Source organism: Prionailurus viverrinus, chromosome X (assembly GCF_022837055.1).
Source record: "Prionailurus viverrinus isolate Anna chromosome X, UM_Priviv_1.0, whole genome shotgun sequence".
Classification (NCBI taxonomy): Eukaryota; Metazoa; Chordata; class Mammalia; order Carnivora; family Felidae; genus Prionailurus; species Prionailurus viverrinus.
In genome coordinates this window covers 9,374,460-9,394,315 of record NC_062579.1, presented here as the reverse complement: position 1 = coordinate 9,394,315, position 19,856 = coordinate 9,374,460, and the positions used below count along the sequence as shown (strand labels likewise).

Genomic DNA, 19,856 nt, shown 5'->3' with positions numbered 1-19,856 from the left:
TAGAGATTTAGAGTCATCCTCTCCCTGGTACAAAGACAGACACACCCTTACAGATGGAGATTTCCCTTATAAATGGAAATGTCTCTTACCAAAAGGATAACTTTGATTAGGGTTTTCAGAGCTTGTCCTGTGCCTGCTGTTTCTTAAATAATCTGCCTAAAATAATCCTCATGCCAAAGAGGCACATTTTGGGGTAGCAAATTCTTCTCCTTTTTGCTGGCATTGAAATTAAGGGAGAAAAGCAAAGAAATGATTAGAATGTCTGTTCCCTACCTACTGCGTCCATGGTGAAAGCACCGTGTTTCCAGACAGGCATAAAAGTCCTTTCTTCCTTGAGTCTGTTACACTGAATCTCGGGACTCTTTCACTGCCGTATACACACCCTGACATTCCCTGTGGCCTGCGCCTAGAGTGAGGTCCGAGCTCTCTCATAAACTCAGAGACCTCAGGGCCTAAAGAGGCCATCCGAATGAGACTTTGGAACCCAGCTGAAAAGGGCGTCAGGGAAGCTCTACAATCCAGAGGCTGGCACTAGGCTGGGGAAGAGGCGCTGTCATGGGAAAGGTTCGGAAGGGCAGGTACTGTTGGCATATGGGGGATGGAGGAGCTGAAGTATAAAATGAAAGAGAGAAGCAATTATTGGACTTCTCTGGCAGAAGCAGTTGGGCAACTATTGACCCTTGGGCCCAAAGCAGGTTTCAGCAGGATGACCAATTCCGAAGCTCAGGGCTAATCCTGTAAGGGAATCCGTCAGAAGGGGTGGAAGCAGGATGAAATATTACAGTTGCCAGTGGATATGTTTAAACTGACCAAGGAGCAGTAACCCAGTTAGATTTCAGTAGGTGTGCAAACATCCTGGCACAAGTTGTTCGGAGGCCATTCCTCAAAAATGTTATGGATGGAAGAACATATATTTATAACTTGTTAGACTTTTTCAGCAATTTATGAGCCAAAAAGTTTGAAGAATGTTTATAAATCTCACTTGCAAGCTGCAGTTAGACATAACCTGCATTTACTCTACTGAGTAACACAAAAGAGAGCAGAGAGTGGGGAAAAATCACAAAGCCAGAGAAAAATCACCCATGCTCTAGGGTAGAAGGTAAAGTAGACTTGGGGTAATAAATTGTCTTCCTAAATTGTCATTCACCCCCAAACAGACCCCGAGACGGGGATTTAGGCGCAAGTAGTTTGGGAGGGGATCCCAGGAAGCACAGGGAGGGAATAGGGAAGTGGGACAGGGAGGGAATGGAAGCCAATAACGAGTACCACTCCAGGCAACTGGAGCACAGGCCTGCTGGGGACCCCTTGAGAGACTGGTGAGCACATTCCAGAACTGTGCCACCAAGGGGTGAGGAAGCTAAGGTGTTTCCCATTGATTCCCATCCCTCTCTGGTTGAGGATGGTCTTCTAGTGTTAACTCTGGAGTGCTCCCCCTGCCCCAAACCTTCCCATGGCCAGATATCACTCTCACTCAGAGAGAAACAGCCAACCCAGCGGTGTAAGTGACCTCCAGGGAGTGCGAGGGATATGGGTACGCCACCAATAGTGACCGATATGTAAATTCTTCTCCCGGTCCTGTCAGTTTCTCAAACACATATACAAAAAATGAAATATCAGGGATATTATTAGTTTTTAAATATACTTCAAATTATTGGAGATAAAAATAGAATTTAAAAAATTTTGTATTAAGTTTATTTATTTTGAGAAAGAGAGAGAGAGAGCACAAGTGGGGGAGGAACAGAGAGAGGAAGAGAAGATCCCAAGCAGGCTCTGTGCTATCAGCACAGAGCCTGATGTGGGGCTCAGATTCAGGAACTATGAGATCAGGAACTATGAGATCATGATCTGAGCCAAAATGAAGAGTCAGACACTCAACCAACCGAGCCACCCAGGCACCCCTCTTTTTTTTTAAATAAGAATTATTAAAGCTCAAAAATACCATCATGGCATATGAGTCATTGTGTCTAATTATAAAAATTTAACAGCACTATATTTAAATAACCTTTTGTGAGAGGCTTTGTACATGGTGAAATGTTGACTCAGCTTTGTAGCTTATTGGGTCCCCTGGCCCAGAAGGTTGATCCTGGCAGTGTTAGAGAGTTATACCCATGTGGTGAAGGAGCCCACCACAGAGAGAGAGAGGGACGGGATGGAGACTGGGAGCCCTGCATTCTACATCCACTTCGATAATTAGCTATTTTTGCATAGTGTGCTGTCTCAGTTTCCTTTTCTTTACTTTAATGTTATTTATTTTTATTTAAGAAAAACTTATACAGCACTATGTTCGGGGTATAGCTCTGAACACTTATCGCGGATTAACTTTCTGAATCTCTTATATCAGTGTAAGGAAGTAGGTACTACTGCTGTCATCCTCTACTTACAGGTGGAGAAACTGAGGCACAAAAAGTGAAGTCACCTGAGGCGACATAGCTACCAAGTGACAGAGCCAGGGTTTGAACAGAGGTCCTAAGTCCAGATCTTAAACTATGAGATTTTCAGATCTCTGTTTACTTCATCTGTGAAATGGAACTAATGATATCAACCTTGCTCGCTGTAAGGAGGGGCTAAATGAGGTGTTTCAAAAGCACTTTGAAAACCAGAAGCACTATCTAAATGAAAGGCTACTGCATTTCATGAAAAGAAAGGACTGTCCACTGATTATCAACTGGTTGAGATTTCAACATCCTCTCAGCAACCTTATGAACTTTAAATAACAGTCATGCTAATTACATTCACTCTTTTGACTAGGAATTCTAACATTTCAAAAAGAAGTCAACACATTATTTCATTTCACCATTTCAAAAGTTACAATAGTCCTATATATCTTAAAAGTAAATACCCTTATCCCCATTTTACAGATCAGAAAACTGAGACCTATAGAGTGATTTGCCCAAAGTCACACAGTTGACAATTAGAAGAGCCAGGGCTCAAACTCAAACATCTTTCCAAAATTTTTTTTTTAATGTGTATTTTATTTTGAGAGAGAGACAGAGTGTGAGTGGGGGAAGGGCAGAGAGAGAGAGAGACACAGAATCCAAAGCAGACTCCAGGCTCTGAGCTGTCAGTGCAGAGTCCAATGCAGGGTTCGAACTCACAAACCGTGAGATCATGGCCTGAGCTGAAGTCAGAAGCTTACTGACTGAGCCACCCAGGTGCCCCTCAGACATCTTTTCAAATTCAATGCTTTTGAATTTGTCTTCACTATGAATAGTGCTCCACTAAATGTGACCTTCAAAAATTAACAATAAAAGAGAAAAAAATACAATGAAAGAAGGAAGGAAGGGAGGGAGGGAGGACAGTTGCTGTTTAATAGGTAGGAGTTCCAGATTGGGAAGATGAAACAAATTCTGGGGATGGATGGCGGTGAAGGTCACACTACCATGTGAATGTACTTAATGTCACAGAACTGTACACTTCAAAATGATCAAAGTAGTAAATTTTATGTATATTTTTCCACAACAAGCAGAAGGAAGGAAGGCAAAAGGAGGGGGGAGGGACGGAAGGAGGGAAGAAAAATTTGTAAGTTTGTCACCAGGCAACTTTGGGGGCATCTTAAGAATCAACTGAAAAAGTTTGCTTTGAGTCAGCAAAGATATCATCAAGGAAGGTGGTCTAGACAGTTCATTTGAATGACTTTTTTCAGTTAAACATTTTAGTAGAAAAGTGCTAACAGCCTTTTCCCAAGAGATCTCTTATGGCCCAAACACTTCTTATTTCTCTAACCATTTCAAGCCCAGAAGAGTTGCTGGAGGTACTGAGGAGATGATTCTCCCTGAGCACAATTCCCCTTTTGAATACTTTTAAAGGGACTTGCTTAACATGAAGTCACTTGCTTACATGAAAAGACCTTAGAGGAGGCAGCACCAGGTGCGACGGTGAAACATTCTGAGGAGGTAGGGAGAAGAGCAGAGCCTGGTCACATCTTTACTACCCCGTGAGCAGCGGGAAGCCTCTGCCCCCATGCCCACTATCCATGTGAGCTGGAATCCAGCTCAGCCTTGATTTTAAACTCTCTCATTTTCTTCATTTACACAACTGTTAGTATCACAGAGGACCCAGGGCACACTGGAAAAGACACATATCTTAAAGATATGTGGTTGCTTTGACTCTCAATTTTTGATCTGAAAGCAAATGTGCATGATATGACAATGCCTCATACACAGCTGATTCTTATTATATTGTCTTGACTAAATCCCCTTGGAAATCTGTCCTGGCTGACTGGACAGGGGTCATGGATTCCCCTAGGTCCTACTTTGATATTGTAATAGTGACGTAATGGGACAGAGGGTGGCTGTACTTGTGGTGAACACAGCATAATGTTTAAACTTGTCAAATCAGTAAGCTGTACACCTGAAACTAAGGTAACATTGTGTGCCAACTCTACTCAAGTAAAAAAAAATAGTAAACACCCACTGCTGAGTGACTGCCTCAGCAAACACCCACACACACTTCTACGTCAGGGACAGCAAACTAAGGATCTACTGCCCACATCTGTCCCTCTGCTTGCTTGTTTTCATACGGTCCATGAGCTAAGCATACTTTTTACATTTTATTTATAAAGTTTATTTATTTATTTTGTTAGAGCAAGAGAGCACGTGAGCAGGGGAGGAGCAGAGGGGGGGTGGAGAGAGAGAGAGAGAGAGAGAGAACCCCAAGCAGGCTCTGCCCTGTCAGTGCAGAGCCCAATGCAGGGCTTGATCTCACGAACTGTGAGATCCTGACCCGAGCCGAAACCAAGATTTGGACACTTAACTGACTGAGCCACCCAGGCACCCTAGTTTTTATATTTTAAATGGTTGGGGAAAAAAATCAAAGAAAAATCAGGAGTGCCTGAGTAGCTCAGTTGGTTGAGCATCCCACTCTTGGTTTCGGCTCAGGTCAGGATCTCACAGTTGGTGATTTTGAGCCCCACATCTGTGCTACCTGTGCGGAGCCTGCTTGAGATTGTCTCTGCCCCTCTCTCTCTGCCCCTCCACCACCTGCTCTCTGTCTCTCTCTCTCTCAAAATAAATAAACTTGAAAAAGAAAGAAGAATCACATTTTGTGACATGTGAAAAGTACATGAAATTCAAATTTCAGTGTCAATAAATAGGTTTTTACTGGAACACAGCTATGCCCATTTACTTACATAATACCTATGGCTGCTTTCATGCTATAATGGCCGGTTGAGTGGTTCCAACAGAGACCTTATGGCCCACAAAGCTGAAAATATTATCTGGCCCTTGACAAAAAATGTTTACCGGCACCTGGCCTATGTGCACTGAATGTGTGAACATGGATAGCATTCTGTTGTTCTCTTGCCTGTTCATACCAAAATTGTTGGTTCCTTCTTTAAATGGAGGAGAGAGCCTGTCTTCCATTTCGCATGGCACTCTGCCTGTTAGGCTTATTAATTTGTGATAATGAAGACAATAGGCCACTGACCTTTGCTGTTGGTTTTCCAGTATCAAACACTCATTGTTTAGGATGCTTAGTGACCTTATCAGCAAGGTAAGTACGAATTTAGTATCTCAGGCTCTGCCTGACACTATGGATATAAAAGTCCGTGACCATTAAGGATTTAAAATTCTGGTTGGGGAAGCAGGCTATACCCAGGTAAAGCCCTCAAAGAACAATAGAATGATATTTACCTATTACATTCCCCTTTGTGAGGCACTCTCAGAATAGACGATGCTGGGTCAGTCTATGAAGTGCTTTTATCATGGTCAGACATATGAGTACATGTTTAAGGACAAAGCTGTTTTCTATATAATTATGGAATAGAAAACTTAGGAGTCATCAAGTCCCATTTCCTTCACATATGGAAGAGGAAACTAGTGCCCACAGAGGTCCCATGGTTGGTTAGCTGAGAACCAAGACTAGAACCTGGGTCTCTGGATCCCCAAGTTAGTTATACTTGACTATAGCCCTTCAGAGTCTCAGGTCTTTTTAAAGCACCAGTAAAGAATGCTTAAAACTAAATATTTACTACACTTCTCTTCATCCCATATGACATGTTTTCCTCAAACCATCATTTTAACCTTTAATTTCACCTCTGCTGACAAGCTAGGAAAGAAAAGATGCCAAATTCTGATTTTTCTGTTCTCCTGTGGTGTTGCCAATCATTTAACGTGGAAAGGGAAAAGAAAATAATGAAATTCTTAAAAATCTGTTTTGATTGCCATTTCTTTCGAAAGAAATAAGCGTTTCCCATATGCTCTCATGGAGAAACAACCGTAATTTTGTTTTTACATCAATTTTGTATTGTTTTTTGTGTGTTTAACGTATTTCTCATAACAGAGGCCTGACCCTGGTATGAAACTGCCTGATAAACAAAACAACACAAAACAAACAAAGAACACCACCAATGGGAAAAAAAGAAATCGTGAAAAGCTTGAAGTTAACCTGTAGTTATTCTATTTATATGTACACAACATAAAGAAATAAGTGAGTCACATGGACATATTATTATTGTCACAATAAGTTCTTCTCACACTGGAAATAAATGTCTTTATGTGCTGCACTTCGCATTTTCTCTCTACTTCTTTCCTATTACCACTGGCCAATTGGTCTGCGTACAATACCAAAAAAGAAAAAAAAAAGAAGAAAAGAAAAAAAGAAAGAAAAAGAAAAAGTAATAAAGAAGTGAAGTTTAAAGAAATGTACCTAGGAACATTTTGGCTCTTGCCTTCCCACGAAATTTTAGCTGTTCTCAATCACTGCATAACTAAATGTTGGCTCTAGCTCCCGCATATTGGGGCTAAGAGTCCTGGCTTGGTTGAAAGATCCCAGAGGCTTTGATGTCCCTACAATATTTGGCAGGGCCCACTGCTGCAGGCCTCAGCTGAGACTCCTCACTTACTCACTTTGAAGTTAGCCAGAGCTCACTTCTCTGAATCTAAATTGCTGAGTTAATTTGAGGCTATGAATGCTGATCCTACAGGTCTGGCTAGGGAGTTCTGTACTCTTCTTTAGAGGAACTGGGATATGGAGAGTTTTGAGGGCAGCAGACCAGGTCTTTAAGAGAGGTGGTATGGGATTTTCCACCTCTGATAACAGCAGACTAGCTTGTTGCTGAGCAACTCTCCTAACATAAAAGTTAGAAAATCTCTTTGAAAACATCAGAGAAATACCAAGGCAGTAAGGATTCAAGGGGCCAAAATCCTGGAGAGGAGGGTAAAGGAATGAAGCTATTGTTCAGCATCATTTTCCCCTTAAAGCATTTGTTAAGTTTCAATCAGCAGCAGAGACATAAAGCTGAGTGGAGCTTCCAGCAGTTTTAGAAGGAAGGAGGTCAATAAATGGAGTACAAGGGCCACCAAGGAGAGGAGGCGAGGTAAACACCCCAGGCTTTCAGTTCAGATTCCCAAAGGGGTAGACCCCAGGAGGAGGGATGAACCAATTCTCACAAAGACCAAAGTTCAGCCTCCAATCTGCACGGTCCCCAGTTGGGCCAGGTATACTGCCACCTAACTGCCTGCAAGAAGCAAGAGCTAATCTTTTCTGGATAACATCCAGAGCCTCAAATTATTTACAATTCATTATATACAAAATCAGGTAGTCAAACAAAATTGCCTCATATACCAGGAGGCAAAACAAGATGGCCAAAACACAGGAGAAGAAAATCAATAATAGAAACAGGCTTATAGAGTTACCAGAGAGGGATTTCAAAATATACTGGGACTAATTCAAGAAATTAAAATGGAAATTCTAGAATTGCAATATACCCAAACTGAAGTTAATAATTAAATGGAAGCTTCAGAAGCAGACTAGACACAGCTGAAGAGAGGATTTGTGAGCTGAAAATGGCCAGACTGAAGTACAGTGAGAAAAAAAGCTGGAAAATAAGGAAAAAGGAGAAGGAAATTTATGGGACATGGTGAGACGGTGAAACGAAAATGTGATTAAAATAGTTCCCAGTAACTGAGGCCTGACCCTAGTATGAAATTTTCTGCTTCAATAAAAGCAAAAACAACCAAAGGAGGAAGAAAACTTGAAAAGCTTGAAGTTAACCTACAGTATCCTATTTATATGAAGAGAGCATAAAAAAGGAGAGGAAAAAGAGAATGAGACAGAAGCAATATTTGAAGTTGTAATGGTTGAGAACTTTACAAAACTGGCTAAAACTTCAAGCCACAGATTTAAGTAAAGCTATGAATCTCAAGCAGGAAAAATACAAAGAAAACCACTTAAGTGCATCACAGCAATGCTGCTGAAAACCAAAGATACAGGAAAAAATCTTAAAATCAGTCAAAGAAAAATCAATAATTTTGAAAAGCAACAACAAAACTGACATCTGTCATCACAGTAGAAATCAGAATACAATAAATGGCAACTTCAAAGTGTGAAAGAGAACTGCCGGCTTAGAATTCTATGCCCAGTGAAAATATCCTCCCCAGATTACATCAAATAAAGGCGTTTTCACACACAAAAATAGAAAATGTATCCCCATTAGACTTAACACTGAGTGAAACATTGAAAGGCATTCTTTGGACCGAAGTAAAATGATCTCAGATGAAGTCACAGAGATGCAGGAAGAAATAGCAACAGAAAAGGTAAATATAGGAATAAATTTAAATTTAAAGATAAATATGTGAGTAAATGTAAAAAAACTAACAAAAAGTATGTAAAAACAGTAAACATAATGAGTTGTGGGTTTTAATATACAAAGAGAATTAAAATATAAAATAGAAATAATCCCTCCCCCCCCCCCCCCCCCCGGCAAAAAGGCAGGAGGGAATTAAAATAAAGTGTCCCTGGGTTGCGATCCTTGAATTCTCCAGGAAGTGGGAAAGTACTAATTTATAGCAAATTCGAATAAGTCAAGGATACATGTTGTAAACTGTAGGGTAGCTCCTAAAAGAATGCTAAGAAGAGTTTATATAATTCAACTTATGGGGAGGGGTAGAATAATTAAAATATTTCATTAATTTAAAAGAAGGCAAGAAGGGAAAAAGGATAATGAAACAGGCGAGACCAATAAAAAACAAATAACATGGTAGATTTAAATCCTGATACATCAGCAAAGTCAAATTTATCAGAGTGTCTGTGTTCATAGAACAGAAACCTGTAGCCAAATTACAAAGAGCAAAGACATTTGTTTAAAGTCACACATGTTATGCATACCCACAAAATACCAACATGGATGAAGAAAATTTAAAACATAATACAAAGGCATCCATGGCAAATAGGTTAATGGGGATCATCAATTAAATGAGTATATAAGATTACTCAAGGCACAAAACTTTAAATACCGTGAAATTGTATGGCCCATGTAGGAAAGAAATTTGATACTGGCTTTCTCAAATAGTTTTAAACATTTTATAATAATCTAAACATACATGACATAACCAGTAATGAGTTATGGAGCTGAAATAAACTTTTATCTTTTTTTAATGTTTGCTTATTTATTTTGAGAAAAGGGGAGAGGGGCAGAGAGAGAAGGAGAGCAAGAATCCTGAGCAGGCTCCGCAGGGTCAGCGCAGAGCCCACTGTGGGGCTTAAACCCACAAACCATGAAATCATGACCTGAGCCAAAATCAAGAGTCCGATGCTCAACTGACTGAGCCACCGAGGCACCCAGAAACTTTTCTAACCTCTCATTAATAGTAAATCAATTTTACAGGGTGCCTGGGTGGCTCAGTCAGTTGAGTGGACAACTTCGGCTCAGGTCATGATCTCGCAGTTCGTGAGCTTGAGCCCCATGTCGGGCTCTGTGCTGACAGCTCAGAGCCTGGAGCCTGCTTCAGATTCTGTGTCTCCCTCTCTCTCTGCCCTTACACAGCTAGTGCTCTCTCTCTCAAAAATAAAATAAAAACATTACAAAAAAAATTTTTTTTTAAAGTCAATTTTAATCAACCATGTGACAAGTCTGACTTGTCTTTCTAATTTCTCTATAGAAAAGATTATCACTGGGGCGCCTGGGTGGATCAGTCAGTTAAGTGTCTAACTCGTTGGTTTCAGCTCAGGTGATGATCTCACGGTTTGTGGGATTGAGCCCCAGGTGGAGCTCTGTGCTGACAACACGGGGCCTGCTTGGGATTCTCTCCCTCTCTCTCTGCCATTCGCCTGCTCATGCGTGCATGCTCTCTCTCTCTCAAAATAGATAAATAGACTTAAAAAAAAAAAAAAGGAAAGAATATCACCAAACCATTGTGATTTTAAAAGGAGACAAATGAGGATGAAGTCAAAATATCTGAGAAAAGAAGTGTGATGGACATGTATCAGGCAGTTAATTAATAGATACTATGTTTTCTGGATTTTGTGATGTTTGTTGAGTTTATCAACTTATTTAAATTTGTAACACTGTGATTTCCAAATCTAACATGTTTCTAAATATTTTCAAACATTCACTGCTCTACTTAACTTTTTGTTCATAATTTTACTTGTTTTTTCTTAAAAACCATCCTCCAAACAGTTCCCATAAAACCTGGATAAGGTCTTGTCATCTAGAGTTAGAATAACTATTCTACTGCAGTCATTTGTTAACCATCAAAGGGAATGAACATGATTCACAAACCATAATCCAGCATTTCTGGTTCTCTGAGTAAGACCTACCAGAATTCATTCATTTCTTTATTCCTTCCTTCATTTTCCATCCACTCAGGTATTCAACAAACACTTACCAAGCATCTACTACAGGTTAGGGACTGTTTTAGTATCAGAGAATATGCCAGTGAATGAGATAGCCTCCCATTTTGTGTGGGGGGTTATATTTCTAGTGGTAGAAGATAGACAATAAACAAGTAAGTAAATAAATGAACAAAATAATTCTCAAGAAAATAATACTGGATGATATTTACCTAAGAGAAATGAAGACATACCTCAATTCATAATCACCCAAAACTGAAAACAATCCTAATGCCCATTGACTAAAGAAGGGATAAACAAACTGTGGTATATCCATGCAGTTTAATACTACCTCAGCAATAAAAAGGAATGGGGGTGCCTGGGTGGCCCAGTCTGTTGAGTGTCTGACTCTTGGTTTCAGCTTAGGTCATGATCTCACAGTTCATGGGTTCAAGCCCATGTCAGCCTCCACGCTGACATCACAGAGCCTACTTGGGATTCTCTCTCTCTCTCTCTCTCTCTCTCTCTCTCTCTCTTTCTCTCCTGCTCTCTCTCTCTCAAAATAAATAAATAAACTTAAAAAAAAAAAAAGGAATGAGCTACTGATACATGCAACAACATGAGTTGCAAGAAGCCAGACTTAAACAACTATACACTGTATAATGTCATTTATATGATATTTTGGAAAAGATCAGTCATTTCCAGGAGCTGAGGGTGGAGGAAGGAAGGGGGTAGACCACACAGATACAGGAGAGTATCTGGGTGTGATGGAAATGTTCTACATCTAGACTGTAGTGCTGGTGGTGTGTAAGTTTGTCAAAATTCAGAGAAATGTACACCTAAAAGTTTACTGTTTGTGAGTTACACCTCAGTCAACCCCAAAAAAGAAACTGGATGATGGAATAGCATTGGTCATTCCTTTAGACTGAGTGACCAATGAAGACCTCCTATAGAAACTGATGTTTAATGTGTAAAATGAACCAGCAGCCTCTTAGAGGTTCCTAGGCAAATCAGATCTTTTCTGTAATGTTTATTTTTGAGACAGAGAGAGACAGAGCATGAACGGGGGAGGGTCAGAGAGAGAGGGAGACACAGAACGTGAAGCAGGCTCCAGGCTCCTAGCTGTCAGCCCAGAGCCCGATGCGGGGCTCGAACTCACGGACCGTGAGATCATGACCTGAGCCGAAGTCGGACGCTTAACCGACTAAGCCACCCAGGCGCCCCAAATCAGATCTTTTCAAGTAGCAGCAAATATCAGATACTAATCAGCAGAATTTCCAAGTTGACTGTAGTAAACAAAATCCCTTGTTCCATTACGGGGAGGTAGAAAGAGAGGAATGGAGAAATTTTTTTCTTTTATTCTGCAAAACATGTGTTTTAATTAAGAGAGAATTTATGCAAACCCTACATACCAGGAGGATTTACAAGTGCAAAAATGCTAATTTAGTCTATTTTCAAAGGATGTTATTGACAAGTACAGTTCAAAAAACCTCACCAGGAAGCCCTTTCAGGCTATGCAGTATGTTTCATGATCAAGTTTGTGCTTTTTTTTTTTCTTTTTTTTTTTCTTTTTTTGCCTCCATTCATATTGAGTTGCCAGAAAAATAATTAATCACATAAAAGTCTAACACTTTAAAAGATAACATGTAAGAGACAAGGTCAAAATTCTTTTTTGCCCTTCTATCTGCAGCACTCCAGTTGAAAGAGCCTTGCATCTGCCCTCTGGGCACTCCAGAGTCTGCCAGGAGCTGCCACAGATCTGTCACTGTGGGAACACACAAGTTGAGTCTCCTTTCCAGAGAGGCAGTGTATGCTTCAGAAAAGTCATACTGTGGAGAAGTTATGGACTGCTGGCTCATGTAAACCCCTCCAACAGAGGGACTTTCTGGAAAAGATGCTTTGCAAGAAATTAAATTTTCTTCTCTTGTGCAAAAAAAGGCCAATGTCCCTAGAATCCGTGAGGCTGGGCCTCTAGAACATTAGTGGAGCATTTGGATCCCCTTAGAAGGGCACCACCGTGGAGTCACTCAGGTTATCTTCCCTCAGAATAGTAGGGTTTGAGATCAGTAGCTCCTGCTGTCCAGGGAAGGGAAATGGAATCAGACTCTGTGTTTTGATGGTTTCTGAAGAAAAGGTTCCATTTTCCCCAAAGGAACTGGGACTTAGAACGAGGAAAGCCAGGATTATAGTCTGACTGTACTCTGAACCTGTTGTGACAAGGCCAAATTCCATCTTTCGGTCTCTGTCAAACAAGGGTTTGAACTTCAAGATGACTTCTACTTTGTTGCTGCTCAAACATCACCCAAGCTGTGTTTAGTGTCCTCTTACTAGAGGAGCTAGTAAGCTAGCTAGGAGGCATTTGATAATTGCCCATCTGAGGAATCCCTGATACTCTCAATGAGAGATCAGCTAGCATGGATCTTGGAAAGGAGATTTGGACCCCAAGACATAGAGCAAACTCTCTTCTTTCCAAGAGAACTTTCTGCAGTGATGGAAATGTTCTGTATCTGCACTGTCCAGTAGAGTCACATGTGGCTACTGAGCCTTTCACATGTGGCTGGTGTGACTAGGGAGCTGAATTTTTAGTTTTATTTAAATTAGATTTAAATTTAAATAACCACTGTGATTAGTGGCTAACATGTTCGACCATGTGACTTGAGATATCAGGAAAGGTTGAAAACTACATTATCTCATAAATTCCTTGCAATGAATGCGAAGAATCTGTACTTCAAGATGTTTGCATAAATGCAACACTTTTCTGTTTCTTTCCACATTCCAAATCACAAGGGAGGGGAAAACTTATGAATGGTCTTTTCCATGGGATCAAAGAAGGATCACAATTACACTGGAACTCCTGTATACAGCTACCCTTAGGATTCATTCTGCCAGCTCCATTCTAGCAGAAATAGCACTGAAAAATAATACTGAAGCAGGCACAATATAACGTGGGCATTATATGCTGTCAACATTAAATATAGCTTTAAACTTTACATTTACTGGAAAAGAAAACACGAACTCTCCTCATCCTTCTCCTGTTGAGGGTCCAATTCAGGTCTTAAATTCCATGTACATAATACTGACGTGCCTAGTACAGAAATGGGCATCTGATAGGAAAGAGCAGTATGCAGAAAAATCCATCCATCCATCCAACCACTGTCCATCCATCTGCCCATCCACTCAGCCATTCACCTGTCTGTTCTTCTGTCCATCCATCCACCCATCTCTTCATCCCCCAAATCTATTTATAGAATCAGAAAGAAAGGTTTTTCTCTCATTTACTCAAACAATGACAGCTTAGTAGAGAGGAAGAGGTAAGAAGCCGGTGACCGTGTTTTTAAACATTTTAAGGAGTATGCTTTCAGATGAATTCCAAAAGACAAGAATAATAAGAATGAGAAGAAAAGTGTGCATTAATTAACCATAATTTTAATTAACCAATAGTTACTGATCATACATTTGGTGCAAAGAACCATGTGAGGTACTGTGGAAGATATAAGGATGTGTAAGAAATCTCTGCCCTCAGCATCCTTAATAATCTACTTGAAAAGTTAAAGCAATGAATATATAAGAGGCTAAAAAAAGACAAATGAGTGAAATACTTCAAAAGAGGAAGATGAAAGAAGTCACAAGATAGTTCATGTCTCAGATGATGAACTTTGTGTTTAGAGTAGGGTCAGGAACTTTGGGCTAGAATGGTCCCACTTAGGGCTTTAAGGGGGAAGCGTGCCAAATTCCAAGTGATAGGCAAGATGACAGAATTGAAAAACTTTGGAGAGACCTTAGAAATAATCTAGCTCAACTCTATTACTTTACAGATGATTCAACTAAGGTCAGAGTGTTAGTGATTTGGTCTGACTCCCTGAAATGGGCAGTAATGGCAGCAAAAAGCCTAAAAGGCAGGACTGTTGACACCCATTCCCAGCCCATACATCACACGGGGAGTAGAATCTTCTATGTAGGAAAGGAGAAAGCATTCTGGAGAATGTGCACAAAACCATAAGCAAGGAAGCAGAGCCAGGAACTCGTCAGTTTAACCACCAGGTGCATGTGTAAGGGGAAAAAAACATAAAAGGAGAGGTAGGGCAGGGACCAAAAGTAAAGGGGCCTGAATGCAAATCTGCAAATGGTCAGCTGTGTGAAACCCAGAATTCTGGTTTCTGGGACTGCCTTGAAGTCTCCCTTTGACACAGTGGCAGCAGTATCAACTTTTCCAGAAAACTGTTATTCCTTTCATATTAACAAAGATTCCAGTTTGCCTGGGGGAAGGGAGGACTGTAGAAGGGAGATTGGAATGAGTGCTGGCACTGCTGGTGAGCCTACAGGGGGCGGGGACGGATGATTATCACTATGCCCATTCACACCTCAGAAACCCTGATTCAGTAGATTTAGGGTAGCAGCCAAGAAGCTGTATGTTTTTTGAGCTTCCCCAATGATTGGTGATGATCATCCAGTGTGGAGGGTCCTCTGGTTCATCCTTTTACCAACCTGTCAAATACAGACTAGCACTTTAGAAAACTCTTTGATGATATTTACTAAATATATGCCACCAGTGATCCAGTGACTCCATTCCCAGGCTGAGACCCAAGAGAAAGAAACACACATGTACCCCAAAAGGCATGAATAAGAATATCCAGAGTAGGCTATTAGCAGCCCCCAACTGGAAACAACCCAATGTCCATCAGTATTAGAATGGATACACAAACCGAGATATATTCATACGGTGGAATACCACACAAGAATTAAAAAGAACAAACCATTGCTATGTGCACCAACATAGATGACTCTCACAGACATGAGAAGCATAAGAAGTATGATTCTATTTATATGAGATTAACGAACCGGCAAAAATAATCTACGTTAACTGAACTCAGAATAGTGATTGCCTCTCTCTGGGGGTGGGTATTAACTGGAAAGAGACAGAAAAGAAACTCCTGGGGTGCCAGATATTCTATATCTCCAGCCGGGTGGTGGTTACGTTGCTATGAAGACAGTGCAAATACACTGAGCTATACACTTGTTCACTTTACTGTATATAGATCATACCTTGTTGAGAAAAAATAGAGATTGTGTGTGTGTGTTTGCCCTGCCAACCTCATGACGTTATTATAAGACTCCAATAGCTTTTTAAAACGAGATAGACAAGTATAGTTTTATATTATTTAACTAGCTCAATACTTATTCTTGTTGAAATTGGTTAGATGCAGTACCTGTGATTCAGGTGAGCCATCAGCTTTCTCAAGCCTTTACCAAAGCACAAAAAGTTAGTTACACGGAAGCTTATAGTAATTTCTGAACTTGGAAATTGGAAATTTCCGAACTTGGACACACAGTAACTATAAAGTCACTGAGAGCACACTAGAGCTGCCAAAGTGTGCAAACCGGCTTTTGAAAGAGCCTTTCTGCCGATGGTCTGCTTCGAAAGCTCCCTGCAGCTGCATTTGTACATTCCACGCCCTCACTTTTCTCCCTGCCCACCCCCCCCCAACACCTCCGCACCCACCAACCCAGAATGCAAAATCTCCTCTTTCCGTCAAGAAAATGGTCCTCATCCCGAGGTGCCCTGGGCCATTGGTCATGAGCCACAGACAGACCTTCTGCGGGCTGGGGAGTTTGCCTGCCCCTGGATCAACGTGTGAAACTGCCTGTGGCCATTAGCACCTGCTGGGCAAACGCTCAGGTTAGAGCAAGCTGGACGTGAGCTGCGGGAACGGAGAAACCCTGTCTGGCCAGTCCGATGTGCAAACCTTGTCTCTGGGCTGTTATTTTTCCACCTTTGAAAATGAACAGTGTACTTCAGGCAGCTAAGTCTAAACACATGTCTACAAATACTGATGACACTATCTTTATTTGTCCATTACTTGACAAAGCCAGATCACCTGGGGACTGTTTGTTCCTCTACAAAATGAGAATCCACTATCGTATGTATTAAAATGTAGGACATTCTCTTCAGAGTATAAACTTTCAAGAGCTGCTTCTCTGTCTTTCCTGGTACACTCTCAAATCCGTGTGTATCTTTAACACCATATCATCCCGTGGATTTTAAAATAAAAATGTATAGGCTCTGGCTCAATGTTCCGGTTTTTCTTCATTTGACCATATGCTCCATGATGTTTCTGGAGTCTATCCATCACTGGGTCCGATTTCTAGAGCTCAGAGGTATGTAAGATATATGCAGCCACACGTGTGAACAACCTGCAGATATTTCCTGACTGGTTCATTCAAGCAAGAGTTGTTTACAGAATAGATGCTCGGTAAATGTTCAAAGACTGATGATGAATCTTTAAGAATGAATACATGTGAATTTGAAAGCAATATGTGCACACAAGAAATGCAGTTCACAGATATGAGTATTTCCCAGAATAAAACACTGGACTCCCTCCCCCCACTGAAAAAAAAAACCCCAAAGGCACCGTATATGGAAGTACATCACTAAAGATATTAAAATTCAAAATCAGACTTGAATGGAGCTTTCTCAAGGAGAAAAAAAATCCACATCATGCTTATTTCACTAAAGAGATACTTAGAAAAACCAGCTCTCTGGTTACAAAGAGAGCCAAATACAAAATCAGCTGTGAGAAAAGTTAAATAGTCTGAGGAAAATAAATTTCAAGGAAATGCTGCTTATTTTCTCCTCTTGTTTATTTCTGAAAGCCTATTTTGAGGAAGAAATTCAGTGAGACTTTTCTGTTCTCTGATGACGTTGAATTGCTTCTAAGAAACATTTGCCTGGGGTGTAAACTCTATTAGGTGTGACTTTTTTTTTTCTTCTCACCACTCAATTAATTTTGCAGGGAGGGAGAAATTAGGAAAAAGCAACACTAAATCGATTTGTTTCCTGAAAATGAACGTCAATCTTATGCTCAGAATATTTTTTTTTCTCATTTGTCCCCTTCTGTCCCACCACTCACTCACTTTTCTTTCTTAAACCAGTATGTCAAACTTGAGAAGTAATCTCTAGAAGAAAAACATTCCTGGGAGGGAATCGGAGTGTGAGTAGAACTTCCCTTTGTGCAAGCAGCTCTGTCTGCCCCAAGGTGGTGGCTCATTCACCAAGGCATCTATCACCCTCAGAGAGAATGTGACTTTCCTCCAGAACTTACCTGTCCGCCGAGAGAGCCGTGAGGGTGAAGACAGACACCCCCACCGAGGTGAGCTGTATAAAGGGGATCAGCTTGCAGCCAATCCTGCCAAACAGCCATCTGTCGGCCAGGTACCTGCTGGCATCCACGGGAGCACATGTTACCAAGAGGAGCAGATCTCCCAACGCCAGACTGGAGATGAACAGGTTCGGCACATTTCGCATGGCCTTCACAGTACAGAAGATCTTGATCAGCGTGATGTTGCCGATGAGGCCTATCAGAATGATGACCCCATAGATTGCAGGGATGACATACAGGATCCCCGGGTGGAACCAGTCGTCGTTCATGGGGACATCTGCACTGTGACTGGAGATGTTGCAGTGCAAGAAGTGGTCCACTTCCAAGTTCAAAAGCAAACAATCACTTAGAGCCATCCTCTAGATTCTTTCCCACCTGAAAAGTGCTCTTAGATGCTGTTGCTTAACTTTGATTTTGCAGTTGGGTGAAGATGAGGATAAAAATCTATGCTGGGCTCTTTATCTTCTTTAATAAAAATAGAGTACATATACACTATAGCATTCAGAACTGTCTGGCACTATTTTGACGCTCGTGCTGCCGTGGTCTTCACTTGACCAATGTACTACATGTCTCTATTCAGTAAGTTAACAACAAAACAACAACAAAAATTCGGCCAGAAAGGGCTCAGAATTAAACCTACTCTGTACCAACCCTTTCTACCTCCATTCTAGTCTGAGTCTCCCTGGCTGCAGTTTACAAAGAACTTTTGGCCGGCTATTTTCATACGGCATTTCCTATCTTTCCTGATATTTAGAACCTGAAGGTTTAAAGTGGGTAGAAAAAAAACTGCACAGAGAAAGCCTCAAATCCTATAGGCAGGATGCTGTGCACGTCACTGACTTAACCAGCAAACAGCAGCTCTGCTGAGCTGAGGCTCTGAAGAGGAACCAGGGCTAAGTACAGACAGAGAATGCCAGCCCCCTGCTGGACACTTCAATCACTGCCCAGTAGCCTGCGCTCCCCAGATGAGAATCCAGCTGCAGACTTTAACGGACACCCTTGGCTTCTCATTTATGATACAGCACCTACGGCAGTTATTTAATAAGCATTGCTAGCCCTCTGCAGGGCCCCACAAAATCTTGCTGATACTATCCATGCCCGTGAATCTAGATAAAACTCACATCCCATTTTCTCATCTTTACCAATACATTAGAATGACATGTTAGGGTTGCTATAAAATGAGGTCAGTATCTGAATTAAATGCACACAGATGCACAGGATGTCCCCGTGTGAGCTGTCCCACCAGCCTTCCCAATGCCTCTTTGAATGGGGACTGCCACTGAGGAACAGTCGGCATAGGATTTGTGCCTTAAACCTTCAGTAACTGACATCTGGGAAAAGCAGAAGCAGAACACACACGCACCCTTTCCCATAGCTTTCGCAAGCCGTTATTGTTCCCTTTACCAGGGGGAAATAAGATCAGGAGCCAGCTGCATTCTTAAATATCAGTAGCCTTTTCCAGAAAAATGGGATTTTTCTCACTGGATCTAAAAATTACATGAACTGGCGTTTTGATGCAGGTATTTGAAGTTTTTTTTATTTGAATGCTTGCCATGTTTAATAGCAACTTTCCTCTTAAGTCCTGAGTAGGAAATTAACTGAAAAAGACTTACAGATAGAGTACCAAGGAATTGGGGAGTGGAAAGAAATAACTTAGACTTGGTGGGGGGCCAGAAAAGGCTTTACTGAGGAGGTACAACTAGATTTGAGTTTAGACCTTTAGCCAACAACTTACAAATCCATCACAAGGATTCATCTCTAAGACTTAGGTGGAGCCTGCTCTCCAGGTACATTACAGGAAGCCAGTTACCAACAGGCACTGTCATTGAAGGTTTGGTTTTTTGGGATCCATAAGGAGTAAAGAAGCTTGTACTTAACACCAGGCCAGAGTGCACCAAGAAAGACTCCAAGCATGTTGTCATGGCGACTTCCAGGGGCAGGTGACAACATTGAGATGCCTGCCATGCTCCTCCACAATCCAAAGGGCTGGCGTTCCTCTCAGCCAGCAGTCGGAATCTGCTGCTGCGTGCCTGGAGTAGGAAGAGCTACTCGGTGGACATCAGTGTCACCAGTAATGAGTCAATGACCATGAGCCTAGCGGTGTTGATTAGTTGCTAGCAGTATACCTTATGTAGTATATGGTTTCTGTGC

General features: G+C 41.3%; 1 protein-coding gene across 3 annotated transcripts in view; it reads right to left on the bottom strand.

Moving 5' to 3' along the window:
• GRPR (gastrin releasing peptide receptor) overlaps positions 1-18,446 on the bottom strand; it is a 40,961-nt gene extending 22,515 nt beyond the window's left edge. For all 3 annotated transcript variants that reach the window (XM_047844810.1, XM_047844811.1, XM_047844812.1), the window contains exon 1: positions 17,649-18,446. In XM_047844810.1, the coding sequence (XP_047700766.1) occupies positions 17,649-18,061 (413 nt within the window). In that variant the 5' untranslated portion in view covers positions 18,062-18,446. The remainder of the gene's footprint in view (positions 1-17,648) is intronic.
• Positions 18,447-19,856: the final 1,410 nt, after the last annotated feature.